A 19,747-nucleotide genomic window follows, 5' to 3' on the forward strand; every position below is an offset into this window, starting at 1 on the left:
GACATAGAAATTAATAATACACAGAAATATAAGCAGTGTCCAAAAAAGGGTAATATTCTCTCATATACTGCAAAAGAATAAGTGATACTTTTTTCAATTGCATGACTTTTCCCACAGTTCTGAATAACAACAGTAAAAATGATGGAAAGGTTAGTCATTGGCTTAATTGGAAAAGTCCTAGAAGTACAAATAATATTTTAATGCACCCATACACGCGCTCCCTTCCCCTTTGTATTTTTTTTGTTGTTTTTGTAACTCACAAAGTAGTAATTATCCTCACAATCTAGAGAGTTAGAATAGGAATTCAAAATACATTGTCTTCTGTTTCATCAGCTAGAAAATACTTTACACTTTTCCTTTTCCCCATTTTCATGAAGAGATAATAATTTGACCTTCTTCCCAATCTTGGCAAGACTTAAAGGTGGTACAGAATGAAAAGAGCATGGTATATTACATAAGCAATCTTCTGTGTGAATTTTCTTATTGTACTTCAAAACTATTTTGTTTTTTAAACTAGTAAAAAAGTTAGGTTTTGCAAAGCCTTAATTATGAGTTGTGCCCAAACACACAAACCTCTACATTAGGGAATGAAATTTCCTTAGGAGCTTAATAAAGAGACACATCTCCCTTTTCCTTTTTGAGTTTATGGTCAAATTATGTTTTTTATTATTAGTATACAGTGAAAAAAAAAAGGAGGGGGAGAAAAATTATAAAAGTTTTTATGTGGACTCATGAAAAGAAAATATACCTGTTTTGCAGTGCAGCCAGAACTAAACACTGGATTGACTCTGGGAATTGCTTATTAATGTACTTACAGTGAAAGCCATATTCATTTTTTCAAGATACTTTTAAAACTTTTTTCAAACTTATATTACCTTTACTTGCCTTTTTTTCTTATATAATACTTTGAAATGTTAAATGAAAAGAGACAATAGTAAAAGTGTGAGCTTTGTGGGGATTTATTTTCCTTTTAAAACTGGCTGCAAATGATGCATCATTCTCTTAATAAGCTTAAGTGTATGTATATTTTCTATTTTATCCCTCTGCAAAGAATGTTCCTAAGTGTTACTAGCAAATATCTTCCTTACTCTTTATAAATACTTGATATCTATATCAGCCTTTGTAGAAACTCAGTCCTTTACATCTCTAAATATTGAGTCAGCGCTTGGTCTCAGTCTTCTGAAATACAACCACCTTGCCTCTTGCCCAATGCAAGTTGGAACTGGTATTTGAAGGGATCTCATGGCAGGTGAAGACACTTGTGTTTTGTGATATGTTTTCTTGTTTTGTTTTAATAAAATACTCATTTTGTGTATTTCTTACAGTTATATCCATGTAGGCATTAATCTATTCAAATATGGCATGGCTGCTACTGAGTTCTTGTGTGTATGTGTAAACCTCCTCACTATGTGCATAATGGAAATGAGAGTCATTTACGCCTTTTATTTAGGTTTATCATTTTGTGGGATTCTTAAGCATCTTTACTGCAAATGTATCAATAAAAATAGATTTCTTCAAATAGGGCTGGGCAGGAAGTACAATGAAGCTTTTAAAGTAATCTTTTCCCTCTTAGTAAGATAATGGGCAAATTACTCTGGCCTTTTTACAGTATCACTTTTGGGAACAGTATTGGGAACTGCAGAGTTGAATTTTTTTGAGAGCTGGCTAAAGAAATGCTTTAGTTCACTATTATTCTGTTGGAGTGGGTAGAGAGTTTTTCAGGCATTAAATGTGCAGTTGCTTATCAGCAGACTTTCTTTATTTTAATAAACTAAAGACCTTCAGGTAACTGGGTAAGATTTTCCTATAGAATATAGTTTTTCCAGAAGAAATGTAGTTCTATATAGTTCCCATGTATTTTTTTCTTCAAAAAATATTTATTTGACCAGTAGAAGTAGTGTTCTGAAGTAGGATTTGTGTGTGCCATAGTGTACAACTAGCTTTTCCTTATAATTGTGAATGGTCTCTGTGTGTATAGTAACAATAGTTTCTGAATTCAGTTAGGTTCTTCTAGACTTTGATAACACAAATATTTCAAATTGCTTTAGCTCCTTCGTAGTTACTAATTCTGAAACTGCTGTGGTACAGAACATACCCAAGTAAAAGAAGAATATCTGCTTAAAAAGTGAGCACCCAATTGTAGGCTAAGGTTGTCAAAGCCTAATAGATTCTATAGTCTCTTTCTCTTTTAAGTGGATTAGTGTTAGGTAAAAAATAAAAACTTCTTGTATTGTGACATGTAGCTGTAGTATAGGAAAGATGATTAGAAAGCCTTTGTCTTAGGAACAACCCAATGCACTAGTACAGGCTGGGGGTCGAACTGCTGAAGAGCAGCTCTGCAGAGAGAGACCTGGGAGTCCTGATTGATAGTAAACTAAACATGAGCCAGTAATGTGCCCTCGTGGCCAAGAAGGCCAATGGCATCCTGGGATGCATCAAGAAGAGTGTGGCCAGCAGATCGAGGGAGATTCTTCTCCCCCTCTACTCTGCCCTGGTGAGGCTTCATCTGGAGCATTGTGTCCAGTTCTGGGCTCCTCAGCTCAAGAGAGACGGGGAAGTGCTGGAGAGAGTCCAGTGCAGGGCCACCAAGATGATCAGGGGACTGGAACATCTTTCATATGAGGAAAGGCTGCAGGAACTGGGGCTGTTTAGTCTGGAAAAGAGGAGACTGAGGGAAGATCTTATTAACATTTATAAATATCTAAAGGGTGGGTGTCAGGAGGTTGGGACATCCCTTTTTTCTATAGTAGATAGCAACAGGACAAGGGGTAATGGGATGAAGCTGGAACAAAAGAAGTTTCACTTAAATATAAGAAAAAACTATTTCACTGGAACAGGCTGCCCAGAGGGGTTGTGGAGGCTCCTTCCTTGGAGGTCTTCAAGACGCGCCTGGACGTGTTCCTATGCGACCTGTTCTAGGTGGACCTGCTTCTGCAGGGGGGTTGGACTAGATGATCTCTAAAGGTCTCTTCCAACCCCTAACATTCTACGATTCTATGAATTGAAATGAAGCAAATGAGAATTACCTGAAGATTCATGGTTGGGCACTTAATCTTTGTCTACTTCAAAATGCATTACTCTATTATGTTTGAAAAGATTTTCCATATAAAAGAACAACTTAAAAGGTACACCTACTAAAATAGTTATCTTGTGTCTCTTTACTGCAAAGGCCGTAGAAAATCTCAGTTTTTTTGAATTGCTGAAACCCAGCAGCTCGAGTATGAGCACTGGTATCAGGTATTCTGAAGTACCCATGGAGTCAAATAGTATCAGTTCATTCCTATGTGTTGTGGCCCATGATTTCTAGTTAAAGTAAATATTCAGTACTTTAAAAGTGTTTTGTCACAAAATAGAAAAATGACTGAAATGCTTTAATAAATAGTGCTCAGTGTGTTTGTACTTCCCTTTTATAAAACTATTTAAATAAATAAACCAGGGATTTTACGTGTCTTTGTTAGCACTAGCATTTATTCAGGCTCAAATCTCCAATCTCATTTATTCTTAAATGGGTTATTGTAATGTATTTCACATTGCAAATACTTTGTTATGCTTTTAAAATGGTAGATGTATAAGTGTACTATTTAATATATTCTATTTTTTCTTTTCCAGTTTCTCAAACAATTGGGTATACATCCCGACTGGCAATTTGTAGATGTTTATGGTATGGAACCAGAACTACTTAGCATGGTGCCAAGACCTGTCTGTGCCGTGCTGCTTCTCTTTCCAATAACAGAAAAGGTAAATGTTTATTTAATAGTCAGCTGATCACTTTTGCTGTAAATGAAATGGGAATAAACAGTTGGAATCTTGTGCTTTGGTGTCATAACAGAACCGAGATGAGATTCAAACCTTATTTAAAAGACTTCTTAAATAAAAACAACAATAAAACACATGCTTCAAAACCTTCTTTCGATAATCTCATGTATGTATTTCCAATTTCTTTTTCAAGTTGGAGTGGGAAAAGCTAATGTAGAAGCATGGGGAAATATGCCTCACATTTTTCTATTACAGATAATTAAAGGTATGAAATGGCTCAGTTCTGCTGCTTTTAGCAGAAAGCTACAATAGTTAAGCAAATTAAGAGGTAAGGTGTAGGTCTATATTAAATGCCACTACTTTCTGAATTTTCATACTGTTACACTGACAAAACTTCAATCCATTTCCAGTTCAGTCATCAGTACTAAAATAGCTTCTGCTGCTTGGACAAATGGGGCGTATTTCTAAGATGAAAGATAATTTCTGCCCCCTACCCCACCCTCGCCTTCTTCCTCTAGTTAGACCTTGAAATAATTGATTTGGATAAGCCTTCAAGTCTGCTTGTTTTGCAACATATACTTTTACACAGAGAAGACATCCATCTTACTCATCTCCTTTGTTTTGTAGTTGAAATATGATTTGTACTGATCTTTCATTTCATGAAAATCTTAAGTGATGGAGATTGAGTCAATCAAAAGGTTTGAGGTGAATCAGCCCAAACTTCGTCCTTTTAATGTGCCTCTCAAAAAAAAAAAAAGTGGTTCATAAGGAAAAAAGTTAACTATTAAAGCTTAACTTCTATAACAAAACCTGTTTAGAGAGAAGAGTGACTAGGTCAGTCCTTTTACTCATTAGATCCCATAAACTTTTGTGTTCTCAGTGTCTCCAAGACAGCTATGTAGGCAGTCTTTTCCAGACTTGATTTCAGCCACCCTGAGAGTTGTGAATTTAAGAAAAACCCATCACCTATCTTCAGAAAATTTCCTTTCTGGCAACTTTGAGGAGTTGTTTTCTACGTGCTGTGGTTTCTGTCTGGCTGCCTGAGCTACAGGTCTGAGCTCTTTCTATGACTGTCACCTTTCTCTTGCCTCTCTGCCTGTCCAAACTTCCTTTCTTGGATCACGCTATGGGAGCATCATCCCATGGGAAAGAATAGTCTTCTTCTTTTTCCAGAAAGTGTATCTGATTTCATTCTGAGGAAGCATATGGCAAACAGAACCAGAGAAACAGCATGTGTTCTGTTGCATCAGTCAACCAAATTTGACCACCAGCCAAATATTTGAGATTTTCTCCAGCATGTTAATCCTTTAGAAACATAAGGGGTACAAGTGTTTCTATCAACTGTTTAGCCTGGGTATGTGAAGGCTGAATCTTCCAGTTGAAGTCAAAATGTTCTGAAACTGTTGTTGTTTAGTGTGAACTCTGCAAGTCTCTTGAGCATTATTTTGTATTTCTGGGGTAGGTTACTCCTCCTCAGTCTCCCTTTCAATATGGCCTTTTATTTTTGCTTTTAATTAATTTATTATTTACTTATGGTTCTTGTCTGTGTCCACACTTATTGCAAGCGTGCCTCTTAATTTTGCTGCTCTTGTATACAGTTTTCTATCATGTCTTTGTTCTTCTGTCTAGAAGTTCTTTTCTTTCATGTTTCCTATATATCACAGAATCTTAAGGGTTGGAAGGGACCTTGAAAGATCATTTAGTCCAAATCCCTGCCAGAGCAGGACCACCTAGAGTAGGTCACATAGGAACTTGTCCTGGTGGCTTTTGAATGTCAATTTACTTGAACTTGTTTTTAGGGCAAGATAGTCTCATTAACATACAGATAATCTTAGGGTTATTGTGAAGTTTAAAGGTCAATGATTTTGTTAGTCCGCATTTTAAGTTCTAGACAGAGTGAATATTGTGAGTGTTGGGTGTTTTGGACATGATCCAATGAATACGTATCATAGGATAGGTTGGGTTAGGAAGGACTTCTTGAAGTGATGTGGTCTAACCCTTGCTGAAAATCATAATTTCAGTATTCTCAACATTTATATATTTATTTTTGCCATGGAGTTGATTTTGGTTGGCCAGGAGTGAATGGCAGCTATATTGTTTACCTTTTGAATTATCTGAATTTTTATCTGCTTATGCTCTATGAATTTTTTTTCTCAGTTAAGGATATATTTGTTTCTGTAAATTCTGTTCTGATGGTACATAGAGTCTGAGAGAAACTTCTTGTGGGTTTTCAGAAATAATTATTTGATAACAGTTTAAACTTTTGTCATAGTTTTGTTGTTTTTTTTGGTTTTTTTCATAAAAGTATATGCGTTTTTTTATTTGCAAAAGAGGAACAAAGAGCAGCATTGTCTGGTACATTTGCAGTTTTCTTTCATTCATGTTTGAGATGAAAATATATAAATAATTTTTAAAAACCCAACAAAACCAACAAACTATAAAACTCCAATCAGTCAAACAATTAAAACACTCCCCCACAAACCACAAAAAACTTAACACACTGTTTCACAATATAAGAGATTTTAGTCAGTTATGGTCTTCACATTACTTTAGATTGTTCAATCAAGCTGTATTGTTTTACTACAGAAAATAAACATTCACTTTATGAATATTGCTTTTGAAGGGCCTGTTTTGCGGCTGTGAGCATTTCTTTTATATTTATACATGTGTATATATATATATATATCTTTTTCACTTTATATTCCTGGAAAAAAAATGAAATGTGGAAATAGAACTTGTAAGAATGCTTCATGCTGATTAGACACACAAAGTATTATGGTTTTCTTTATAGCACCTTGAGACATCTGTCCTTAAAAGGTTATTGTTAGGTTGAAGAGATGGTGACAGGTGCTCAGATTAAGGAAATATTGTGAACAGTTTTGACATTCTGTTAGTTAGCACTTATTCCAAAATTATGTTTCAAGTGTGACTGACATTTGGCTACTGACAAGGCATTGGTTTAAGAAACAAAATAAAGCTGTTCAACTGAGTAATTTTACATATACTTGTTGGACCACATGTGTTGTTTCAAGTTACAAATTGAATTTTGATTTTTATTGGTTAGCTATTCCTTTTTTTAAAATTACTTTTGCTCAAATAGTGTGGCCAGTATCTATTTGTACTGTTTTTGAAATATAATCTGTAACTTTTCATCTAGTATGAAACCTTCAGAACAGAAGAAGAAGAGAGAATAAAAGCTAAAGGGCAAGATGTCAAATCATCAGTGTATTTCATCAAGCAGACCATTAACAATGCTTGTGGAACAATTGGACTAATTCATGCTATTGCAAACAACAGAGATAAAATGAACTTTGGTAAGTTTTGTTGGTTGGTGGCTTTTGTTGTTGTTGACTTTTTTCCTTTTTTTTTCTTTTTCCTTAACTGTGGGAAGGCATGGAGGGAAGGATACATTTTGTACTATTTTCTCTGAATATAACCATTTATAAAGCACAATCACTATTCAGGAAGCATTTATTATAAAAAGAAGCGTAATTATAAAAAAGAGTATTTCAGGCTAATCCATGAACTAAAGCACTGAAAACATTGCAAACTGCATCAAGCAGCAATTCCTCTTGCCATCAGCCTTCAGTATATGAAAGATACAATGTAATAGCATCTTTAAATCTTTTATTGGATATAAGCATTGTGTAAGCTTCCAATGAAGCTGAAGCTTTACTCTAATCATGTGTCTTTTCTATTTTTTTAAGAAACTAATTCTTCACTGAAAAAGTTCCTAGAAGATTCATTATCTATGACTCCTGAAGAGAGGGCCAAATATCTAGAAACTTATGAAGTTAGTATTATGTGTTTTTTACTTTTATTTAAAATGATATAAGAGTTGCCTGCATGAGCAAGTACTGTCTTAGGATTTCATCCAGTGAATACTTAATTCAGTTTTACATATGAGCTTGTGAGCAGACAGTTGCTACAAAGAGCACCCTGCCCTGGTAATTTAAAGTATTCCTACCTGCCCAAAGATTAGTCAGCAGAATGGATTTTGTCAGTGCTCCTCATCCATATTAATTCACTGGCTTAGTTTAAAATTACTTGGAAATGGATGAGAAATATGGGTGGGTTCAGGATGCTGTTTATTGGTCAATTTAAGCTGATCTGGTACTATTGATGAAACAGTGGCCCTTCTGCTGGGTCATTTGTGCCTTTTAGTCATCTCTTTAATGGTTTTAATGGCTTTAATGGTTTGGGGCACACAAAGAGATGATTTGGCTGAAATACAATCTTCCCCACCACCCCAAATAATTAGATCAGCTAGCTGACAGGGTGATTAGCCAGATCATTAGTGCTGTTTGAAAAGATGCAACAGAAACATCTGGCCAAGGGTGGAAAGGGAGAGTAATGCTGTTGCCTGTGAACATAACAATGATCCTCTCTCAAAATGAAAATGAAAATCTTGATGATTTCCAAGTCTGAGTTCAATTTCAGCACATTGTGTAGCCCTCAGGAATATAGTGTTAACATGTGGCTGCGGGAAATAGTAACAAACAGAAACGGTAGAGATTTGATGATAGTTTCTGTAGAAATGTTAGACATAAAATCTCTGATCAGAGCTTCTATCTAAAGTATTTTGTCTGCTCAAGAAGTGATATATTAAAAGTGCTATTACAAGCTGCTAAGTGTTTGATTTTAATTAACTGTGGTGAAACTGAAATACTGATCTTCCAAGATCCTTGGAAGTGAAGATTATTTGTTTATTAACTTGTTGTGTATTTATTACAAGCACTGAACAAAAATAGTAACATCTATGGCATTTGGTAAAATGAAGAGCATAGAGTGATGCTTGAAACATTGGAAATCTCTCATTTGAAGTCTGATTGAAGTATGTTTTAATTTTAGGCTATTCGTGTCACTCATGAATCCAGTGCCCATGAAGGTCAGACTGAGGTATTCATTGTTTAAAAAAATCTTTGTTAATAACTACTTTGAGTTGAATATAACTGTAATGAAAACAACCATATAGTGAAGGTTTACAGCAAAATGGAGATTATTGCTTGGTTTGCAGTACTGTGTTATTAGTCAAAAATGAGGACGAGAGATCAAGTAGCATTGTTGTGAGGAAAACAAACTTGAAGGTTGTTTGAGTTTTGGGGCTTTATTTGCTTGGTTTTTTTAAGCTTTTCTAGAACATGGGTGATATTTTCAAGCTTCATTTCAGAGTAAAACTGCCAGCAACAGTATTTTTCGTGAAAGTTGAGGTTTTGATGTTGCAAATTTGTAGCTGAGAGTGTAAGATCCATAGCAATCACACAGATGGAACAAACATTTTATAAGTCTGTAAAGCTTTATTTCAGGAAAATAAATAGTACAATACCTGGTTTGCCAATGGGTATGTGCTGTTTGTATACAAATAATAATTAAGATACATTCTCAGCAATACATATATTTATAAACACACCCCAAAGCACCAAAAACCCTTAAAATTAAACATGGGCTTAACAGTCAATATTTTTTCTTCTTTAACCATAGTAAGGCAGTTTTCCATCTTTCCAGTTCAGATTTCACTATTTGTTCCACAAATAGAAAGTGTTCTGGAAAATTGCTAGCACTGTTTTGTTTGACAAAGAGAGAAACTATCCTTTATTTGGTGACTTCAGTGGCTCATCTACTTTCTTTTATTGAAGTACTGTAGATGAGAGATTTTTCTTCTTATGGTTTATACAGTATCTTCTAAACAATGCAGGAGAAAGCAAAACAGTCCTTTCTGCTCTCCCTTTCCCCACCTTCTGTAAATAAAAATTAAGAGAATAATTTTAACTACTTCTGTTATACTTAATTTTCTTTGTGGTATTTTCTTGAGAAACAACCACCAATCTTTTTCTTCTTTTCTCTTTTTCTAAATTAATCGAGGTTCTATATTTCAGGAAGAAACATCAGAACAAATTTGTATTTCTCTTTCTCTTCTAAGTGTGAAACTCAAAGAATCTGATCTGTTTTCTTACAAAGTAGTCCCGTTCTAGTCATTCTTGGCAAGCTCAGTAGGAGGGGCTAGGGAGATTATTCCCACAGGTTGCTAAAGACTGTATCTTTTCCTAAAATTCTTGTGAAAGAGAAAAGCTTCTTGAATTGCCTTGATGTACAGTGACATTCATCCAAGAAATGGTTTGTCTACACATTCTTCTGGCGGGAATTATGGCATGAGTGGGAAAGAAAATGCAAGGGTGCAATGCCTGATGGTCTTCATAAAGATTCAGGGGATGTCTAAAGTGATCACAATCTCCTAATAAGGGACACTTAACTTCTTGAACTTCCACAAATAAGTTTTACTTCCTGAGCAAGATAACCACAATACAAAAGATGAATAATTGTGTGGAAAGATGAGGACTCTTTTTTGTAATAAAATTTTCCACGATTGTTTTAGCAACCATGTCTAAATACATCTATAGAATAGGTAGTTTTCTTGTCAAATATTTATTACTGTGTTTTGCATAGCTGAGTCTGGAAATAAATCCATGTGCATGTTCCTTAGACTAGTAAAATTACTTTTTCCTGTCCTTTTTCCGAAGTTGCAATAGTACAGTGACTGAATACATGTCCTGGGACTTTTTCAGTATAGCTCCAATGCATCAACCAAGAAGGGAAGAAATAAACAAGTTATCTTACTGGATCATCTAATTGCCTGAAGATCCTGTCCTACCATAGTGTAGTTAAATTGGCAGCAAGGCCTCTGCTTTCATCTGTATGGGAGGAATTGCTGTACTTTGAAGTACAATTCTTCGTAAGCACACCAAAATCTGAAATGTGAATATGCTGAGAACTTGACTTGAGGATTGGAGTGAGTTAGTCTCCTAGTCTTTTTCCTTCCAATCGTGCATTTTAAATGTAGCTGTATACTTTCTTGTCATCTGGGCAGACCTGCTTGAGCAGGGCAGTTGGACTAGATGATCTTTAGAGGTCCCTCCCAACCCCTACCATTCTCTGATGTAGTGTTGGAGGGACTGATGAACAGCATCCCCTTGAAGATGCTGAAATTCACATATGCAAGTCATACACGGATGTTTACTTGTCCTGCAGGGTAAGTTGGTAACTTCTAGCACTTTTGAAGCAAGACAGAATCCCATTTCTCCTGCATATCTATTATTGTGGCAATTACTTTCCTGAGAACTTGAACTTCCTTTCAGAGCAGTGGAAAGGAACATATTTGCCTTCTGTGACTGTTGAGTTGTTTTCCATCCCTTGCCCCATTCCTGAACAGCAAGGGCATTTTGCAGAGAAACATTTACTTTACATAAAGTGACTTATATAGTTGCTTAATGATAGAAAGTGCTGTAGTTTTGCAAGCAAAAAGCACTGTCCAAGTCTCCTACAGAATTACAGATTAAGAAAACATTCAGGCCTACTCTTTTGGGTTGTTAATTTGGCTCACATGCTTCCTAAGAGTAGCCTGCTGTGTGGGTAGTTCTGTTCCTTAGATATTGCATACTGCTGTCCACTCAAATTCTTCTGCATATGTTGCTTAAGATCAACTGTGTTAGAGTAAATACCAAAGGGGGGATGCATGGCAGTCATCCTTGCTGATTTGGTTAAAAACCTGTGTAACTACTCCCAAGATGCCATTCTTTCCCCTCACCATGCAAAACACACCACCACACCAGAGGTCAATATTATGGAATAAAAGTAAAATTATCTGTAGTGTTGAGATGTGAAAGGTTTAAAAATAGCAAAGAAGACAGACAGATTATCTTCTGTAACTTTTTGTTTATTTATTTGGGGGCTCTGATTTCTCAGGTCTTGGAGGATTCAGCCTGTATTTATTGCTTGCTCCTTGATAGCCTTCTAAGCCATCTCAGTGGCTACTTGATTTTTATAATATGCAAATAGGTTTTCTGCTTTTGTTTCTGGTGTATGTGGGTATTTCGAGCCTTGAAATGAAGCAAATCTACCTAGAAATAAAAGGTTAGCAGTAGCAGAGAAAAGCAGTGGTATCTTTCTAGCTATCTGTAATCACATTATTGTAATTTCTGAAGTTTTTAAGAACAGTTAAGCAGTTTTAATTTTGCTAATTCATTTCAAGTTTGCATATTAAAAGGATTGTAAATTTGAGCTTATCCTTCAGGCCAGGTTTTGGACCAGGTTTGATTCAGTTAACAACTTCTGTGTTAAGACTTCTGGATTCTGTGGCTCACTTTTTTTGCTACGGTAAAGCAAATAAATAGATAAAGCAATCCTGTGTGTACTTACATATGTAAAAAAAAAAAAAAGTAGGTCTCCTTAAAATTACTTTCGAAGCAAACAGTAAGATCTGTGAATAATTCCACAGGAGAAGCACAGTGTTGGTTTCAGAGGTTTCAAGGGTGGTTTGATTCTGGTCCCATGTTCCAGTACCATAATGAGAGCAATTAATGTAAGAATCTTGTAACAATCCTTCAGTTAAACTTTATGCTGCAAAACCTTAAACTTTTTCAAGTGACAGATATTGCATATCCAAAGCTGCCAAAAAACAGGTCTAGGTCTTTTCAATAAAGCTTCACAGATCTAGCTCTCTCTCCTTTCTATGTGATCGCTCCTTAAAGGCAGCTATTGCAGAGAATAGAATAATTGCCATCTATTCAAGATCCTCTTTATTCTTTCCCAAGGCTTCTGCTGAGTATGTACTTTTGTTTTAAAACATCTAGGATGTCGGAAGACATGGAAAATACAACCTGCTTCTTGCAGAATGGCACTCAACTTCTAACCTGATCCTTCTGTTTTTGCTTAGTACTGAGCAATGTTTTGAGTTTTCCTGTTTGTTTTGCAGTTGCAGGGTTTTCATCTTTATCTTTTAGTTCTTCCAGTGCCTCCTACAGCAGTTCAGGAACTGTTGAAAGCCTGTACTACCACAGATATTAACATTTTTGATACTTTCTCATAAAACAAACAAACAAAAAGGCCATAATCCCTTAAAAAAAACCCCAGTACAGTTTGTCGATGCTAGAGCATCCGCATTAGTTTGTCAAATCTACAGTGATCATTAATGAGAAGCTATGGCAAAATTTGAGGGAGGAAAAGTAGCAATTAATAGCACTCATGGGGGTTATAGTAATGCAAAGAAGTCGGATATTAATATCTTGGGCTTTTTTCTTCCAAAACAATCATAATAACTATTTTTAAGTAAATCAGAAAATCTGAGGTGATAATTTTTTGCAAATGGGAGAAGATGTCACTAAATGAGAGAGAATTCCAGGTCTAGAGTGTTTTGCAGAGCAAATAGCCCTTTTGAATTAGTATTGGGGGAAAAAATCTTATGTTATATTCTACCTACTAATTTTCATTGATAATAAAAAGTTACTTTATTGTTTTCTGAGAGAGTAGGAAGGGAGGAAAATGTGAAGGCACACTTATTGCAGAAATAAACCAGTAGAAATTATTTAACTGACTTAAAACAGCGATATACTGTGATACCTTGAAGGAATTTATTCCAGGTAGAAAATATCTGTACTGATCCTTGAAATAAATGATGCTTTAAACCTGTGAATATAATAATGTGAGTAGCAAGATATTGTTGTTCTGCTCTCATATTACTCTCATATCCACTACTTTGCAACTATACTTTATTACAGCTCAATTTTACAGTAAGGAAAATAGCTCTGGCATAATTGCCTCTTATTCAAGGAATTAGATCTAGGGAATAATCTATATTCAATTTCTGCCTTTCTAAAGGCTTTGACATCCTTAACTCTTATTCAGGTACTATTCCGATAATAGTAGCTGAAGTTTTAGCGTGCTGTGTTTGTCTGTGTCTGTTGAAATAATTCTGGATCATCAGGTTACCTACAACATCTTCTGTCTTCCATCAGTTTCTGAAACAGCTCATCCCCTAACCTTGTGGGAGCTAGTGCTGGCACAGAGGTGTTAAGATACATAGTCCTGGTAAGAGAGGAGAGGCTTAACAAGAGGCTTAGATCAGCTTTTGCTGCTGCAAACAGCAAATGCTCAAGTAAGTGTGGTGTTAAGTAATTGGTAGGCTGTTTGCACAATGTCAAGGTATTGCTAAGTGCTGACACATGGCTTTCCATATCACTTTTTGTTAGAAAGTTCAAATGATAGAGTGAACTTTTTGTTATGTCTTGAAGTACTTGTGGCATATGGAACCACTTTTGTATGTGAGATTGACTGAGATTTTGGTGTTTTGTTTTTTTATTTGGACAGGCAGTTTTAGTATGGTTTATGCATTACTGCTTAACACAATGTGAGTCATGGTCTTTGGGAAGTTTACTTCTTTAAATATTATTACAGCAGTGCTCAAAAAATGTTTAGATAAAACAAATAAATATAAGTGAACTGGCTACTTAAAATACCTGTGTTAGATATTGGTTAGAGAAGAGTAAGAGCTTATTGATTTTGTTCCTGGCCCTAATTCTTTGGAGAAAATTAAAAGCTCTTAAGTCCTCTTTTTTCTTTCCTCTAAGTCAGAGACTATTGAGAATGTCTAACCTAAAATGTTTCAGTTACTAGTTGTTATGGAAGACAAAACAGAAGTGAAATAGGAAACCTATCAACTATTTTGGGGAGCACAAAAAATATTGCCTTTTGATTCTGTAATATCTTCTGCTTTTTTAGGGGTTTTTTAGTATACATTATACATCTGTTTACCAACAGACACTTTTGGCTGTTAAAACGATATGTTGGGCTAAATGAGGTTCAGAACTGAGCAGATTGAGGTACTGCATCTGAGCTGCCACTTCAATGAGAACAACATTTTTGCACCTCATTAAGCCTCTGCCAAAAATATTGATGGTAAAAAATAACCTTTGAAAATCTGAATTGGTATTTGACTCTGTCAGTATAAAAATCACAAGAGCTGGTCTCAGATGTTCATAAAACCCTTAAATACATGTGCACATCAGTATGTTTGCTTAGATGTACTTTTAGTTCACAAGTATGATTACCAATATTTTTAACATGGATTGAAGTTGGCAGCTACTAAAAAAACTACCTCAGCTGGAGTTCTTCCTTGACTCAAACCATAACTGCAAACTGTAGTCTGTAAACTTTAGTGTGCCTTGAGAACTGTAATCTTGCTTGGAATGCGCGAAGTTAGACTTTGATCACAGTAACTGTTGTTAATGTTGGCAAGAAGTAGAGTCAATGCACTCTGTTCTCAACTGCTATAAATTTTGAACTTTCAAAGATCTCTGGTTCCCTGAGGCATTACAATTTATTGTTAGAAAAGAAATCTAAAGGAGCTTCCCTTTCGCACCCGCCAAGAACGTATGATGGGATTTTTTCTTTAAGTAGCCGATGTGCCTTGGTGTTTCTTCTGAATAATCCAGAGTCTCATAAAGAACCAGAGTCTTATAAAGAACCATTTGGATCTCAGGAGAATATAAAATAAATTATATCACTGTCTCTAAGATTATTTTTGTTTAGTTTAGCCTTACAGAACAAGCATGTAACCTATCCTGTAATGGCAATGAAGTTCCCTAAACATGTTAGCTATAGATTTTTTTCTTTTACAGTCTCTGCAGCAAATGTGTAAAAATGGGCTTACTAGAATCATGCAAAGTGTTCTGGTCTTAGTCTTTGACTCATTGCATTGCCCTGTTATTTAACATGTCAGTGTTTCAGAGATATGCATCAATCTGATTTCTGTACTGAGCAAATAACTAGTAAGGTATCAATACAGTATTGCTCTGAAGTGTTGTTCTGGGTCTTGTGCTTAACTGTAAAATCTGCATGAAGGAACTCTGATTCCTAGGATGAAACATAACAGTAGAGGATATTCGCACCCATAAAGCAGCCCATGAATTTAAATAACAAGTACATAAAAAAATAAATGAGTGAAAGTAACAACATGTTTCTTCAGTTTTGCATCCAACATCTCTACCAACCAGCCACCATAAGTGTTTTGGGTTTTTTTGGTTTTGTTTCTTTTGCATCTCTCCAGTCCATAACACTTTCGGTGCTGTTTTTGCACTCTCTGTGCAAGAGACAGTAAGCAGCAGGCTCTAGTCGTGTTTGTTCACTGGCAGCTTAGAAGGCTGGTCAGGACAAGTGATGGAGTTCCCACTCAGCCTTCTTCCCTCAGGCAGAAAAGAAACTGATTTGGCACTCTTTTTTTTTTTTTTTTTTCCCCTTTATCAAACTAGTAATGTGGAGGAAAAAAAAATAAGCACTTAAATCCTTAAGAATGACAACATTTTGCCAATACAACTGAAACTAGACAGTGGGCTAAAACTACTCAGAGAACTGACGTTGCATCAACTGACTTTGCTCAAGGAAGCACTCTAAAACCATGGTAGTTCCATGTGCAACAATGCTTTTCAATTTATTGAAGAAAAAAAATCTTGCAGAGGAAACACTATTTGAAAAAATCTAGTTAATTTAGATTTTGCAGAGATCTCTAACTTTGGAGTTTCCTTTTTGCAATTCCACTAATTTTTGATCACAGAAGTCACCATTGTGATAATCTAGCTTGGCTTTTGCCTGACATAGGCCAGAAAACTTGAATTTAGGTCTTCAGAAAGAGACAAATTATCACTAATTTTGGAAAGGGATTTTTTTGGTTGTTTTTTTTAATTATTATTCTCCAGTCTCACCATTTTTCTCATCTTTAAGCTCTGTCTATACCCATATGTTGGGATATTGTCTATTCTTAATTATGGATTAAACTGATATGGAGAATACTGTAAAGATTTTCTTTTTACCAGCTACAGAAACACTAATTAAACTTACTGGTGCAGAAGTTGATTGGCTAGCAGATGCAGCCCAATTCAGTTTAAAAACTCTAGTCTCAGTTTCAGTTCATTTTAATGCTGATAATTGCAATGTTGACAAAATAGGTAGGTCTGTGAGAAGTGGAGTTTATAAACTTTAACTTCCTAAGAATTTGCATGTTTTGCAGGCTTTTGTCTCGTGTAAGGAAGTTCTAGTCAGGGGCATGGCTTTTACTGCAGTTGAAATATTCATAATGTCTCTCATTCGATTGAATTTTATGGTGTTCTGTTGGAGATGAACTCATGAAGCAGCTTCCTCTGTGGAATACTTCCTTTGTCAAAGCTACTCTTCCCTTCCTCACTGCGTATCTTCTTATAAAAACTTAAAGGAACTTGATGTCTCTCCTAATTTCACCACCACCACCAAAACAGGCTTGAAATGCTGCTGAAAGATGAAAAATACCTGTGAAGGAAGGAGAAGGAAGAGGACTTTTTTTTTTTTCAGATAGTGCGATGCATAGATTTAATTTGCCTGTAAAAAAACCAACTAAGGATAATGACTTCTAAGGAAGAAAAAGTCTATTATGCTTTTAACTTTAATATAGACTCATTAAAATATTGTGTTTAATTCAATAATGAGAAATTACTTAGGCAAAACAAAGTTTCAAAAGGTAGTGGGTAAAAATTATCGATATTAAGTTCATCCTTTCTGAATAGAATCTTAATGCTATATAATAACTCTTATATTGCCCCTTTGTCTGGACAAGTTGCATTTTTTATTGTCACCACAACCTTCCCCCATCTCTACGACAGGAACTGTCTAACAGGGCCAGAAGTACTTAGTTTGTTGGGAGGAGTTACTGCACGCTCATGAACCAACTCAGCTGAGCAGATGCAGAACACATGGCAGAACCTCTGATCCCAGAGTTATGCATATGAAACAAAGACCAGGACTAAAAGTATTGTATCTCCTTCTGTTTCCCAAGTTTCTGTGATGTTGGTATGCAGTTAAAGCTCATTTGATCTCTGTCCCAGTGCAGCTAGCAATTCTTTCTACACAGTGACAGAACTTCAAAATGGAGAAGAGAAGCAAGCCCCAGTCCCAACATAGTTTGTCAGCTGATAGACAGGGAAGCTTCCTTAGAGGAATGAGACACAGACTTGAATTTTCTACTGAGAGGACAGGTGAATTTTTGTAACCACCATCAAGTTAATTAGTAATACATATTTCTTAGAGAGAAATGGTCATGCATTACCAGATACTGCTTTGTTCTGTCAGGTCTTCAGTGCGGTAGATGCGGACTGAGATACTTTGCTGGACTGGGTTCCTCAATCAAGATGAGCAGACAGATCCCTGTTTCTGTAACTTGACAGGTTTGGGTGTGAGCTGGGTCATGAGCTACTTGTACTCTCAAACTTCTGCACTTTTAGGTATGTGCAAAAGCACAGCTCCTGGTTCCTGATGAACTTCATCGGGGTTTCCTTTAGATCTTAGATGTAAATGGCTCTAGGCTTTAGTAACAACTATATATAGGAATGTATTTTGGATTGAGGCAGATGATAATTGCCTAAATGTTTTTTTGGACCTATTCAATGAATCTTTTAACTTACTCATAATGGGTTTTTTTGCATTAAAAACCACAAACTTAATGTGCTTAATGGTTTATGTGACAATAACATTCAATTCTATTTCAGGGTTTTTGTTTTACCACTTCAGATATTTGACCTGCTACAGTTTTCACAAAATATGCTCCTGTGATCTTTTCATCTTGTGAAGTTAGTCTAAATCTTTCTTCTCTGCAGTTTCTAGCTGTTAATAAGTCTTGTTTGCATAGAGCGTCTCAAGTTTTTATTTGTATTCCATATTTTAAATTAAATGTGAAATGAATGACTTGGTATTCTTTATTTGAAGATGAATATTTAACTTTAATTTCATACTAATATTGACATTTCATTCTATTTTAATTTTTTTTATAATAGTTGAAAATAATATCAGTTGACACAGCTTAATTTGTGCTTATTGGTAAAGCAAGACATGCAATGTTACGGCTATTGGAGTCTTGTTAATGAAACATAACCTAGTATTAACTTTGTTTTTACAAAATTCCTATAATACTGTCTTTCAAAATTTCACTCTTATAAATGCAAAAGTATGTTTTCAGTGGGGAAGTAGTTTGGGTTGATCTCACTAAGGAACAGGAAATAAAATATAAAAAGATGCAACGAATGGGATTTACAATGAGGACAAACACTGACCTAGAATTATTGAAGTAGTAATTGCTTTAAACTGTATTCTAGGTAATAAATTCAGTTTGGATTATTTAAAGTCTTTTCTGGTCTCATTACATTAAGGCAAGTGGCATTTTTAATATATTTCAATTATTTTGACAATATTAGCCAGAAAGCAAAGAGATAAGTGTAATCATTAAGAATAGTAAAAGGAAAGAACTATGGTAAACTGGTAGCAAAATTTAAAAAAAAACCAAAAAGACTTTATGAAAAGTGTCTTCTGGTCATCTCTGTGCTCTTAAATCTCAAATTCAGTAAGTTCAAAGTCTTATTAATGGTTTCATAGTAATTACAAGTGCTGAAAGAGGGTTTTTTTCAGAGCAAAAGTTTACAGTCTAACATCACACAGTCAATGGAATGCATAGACTAAATTCCCACTCTGAACAAGCTTTTCAGTTTAGGGTTTTTTTAACTATTTCTAAGTAAATAGATACTATAGCGCAGATTCCAGGAAGTTTAACAATCTTGTCTGGCTGGATACCAGCAGCTTACAAAATTAAGAAATATAATGTAGCGTGTCTTGCTTTTTATCGTTAATTGTCTAGTCAGCAAAGTTCCTAAATGTCTGTCCCACAGCACATTCTAATCTTACAGGTTCCTCCCTGAATAGGGAGATCTGTGAACTGTGAGGACTTCTATGAGCACTGCTTTATCAGTCATCTTTTGGAATTTTCATAGGCAAGCTGAGAATAAATTGGTTTTAAAGCAATCTGATACATTATCTAAATATAAAATGTCTCATTCTAAAAAAATTCCAATAAAGAAACTGAAAAAAACAATCACTAGTACAGATAAACTATAATAGCTAGTAAAGTCTTGTAAGCTTCTTTGGACTTGAAGTATTGTCATTGCCAAATTCCTCTTCCTTCGTATGTTTGCATTTTTGGGATGGAAGTTTTCCGGTTTTCTCCTCTTATGTGGAGCTGTTGAGATCTAGGAGTGCATCACAGTAGTAGAAAATCAGAAGCTAATTAAAACAAACAAACAAAAACCTGTGACAAACCCGTGGAAAACTATTCTCTGAACAGGTTATGAGGCTTGATAACACTCCATGC

At 35.3% G+C, this 19,747-nt stretch overlaps 1 protein-coding gene across 1 annotated transcript in view; it reads left to right on the forward strand.

Annotated features, from left to right (window-relative positions):
• The first annotated feature begins 3,612 nt into the window (after nt 1-3,612).
• UCHL3 (ubiquitin C-terminal hydrolase L3) overlaps nt 3,613-19,747 on the forward strand; it is a 31,394-nt gene continuing 15,259 nt past the window's right edge. The window contains exons 1-4 of the mRNA XM_062020512.1: nt 3,613-3,738; nt 6,914-7,070; nt 7,464-7,549; nt 8,608-8,655. Of these exons, the coding sequence (XP_061876496.1) occupies nt 3,664-3,738; nt 6,914-7,070; nt 7,464-7,549; nt 8,608-8,655 (366 nt within the window). The 5' untranslated portion in view covers nt 3,613-3,663. The remainder of the gene's footprint in view (nt 3,739-6,913; nt 7,071-7,463; nt 7,550-8,607; nt 8,656-19,747) is intronic.

This window comes from Colius striatus, chromosome 1 (genome assembly GCF_028858725.1).
Source record: "Colius striatus isolate bColStr4 chromosome 1, bColStr4.1.hap1, whole genome shotgun sequence".
In the NCBI taxonomy this organism is placed as follows: domain Eukaryota; kingdom Metazoa; phylum Chordata; class Aves; order Coliiformes; family Coliidae; genus Colius; species Colius striatus.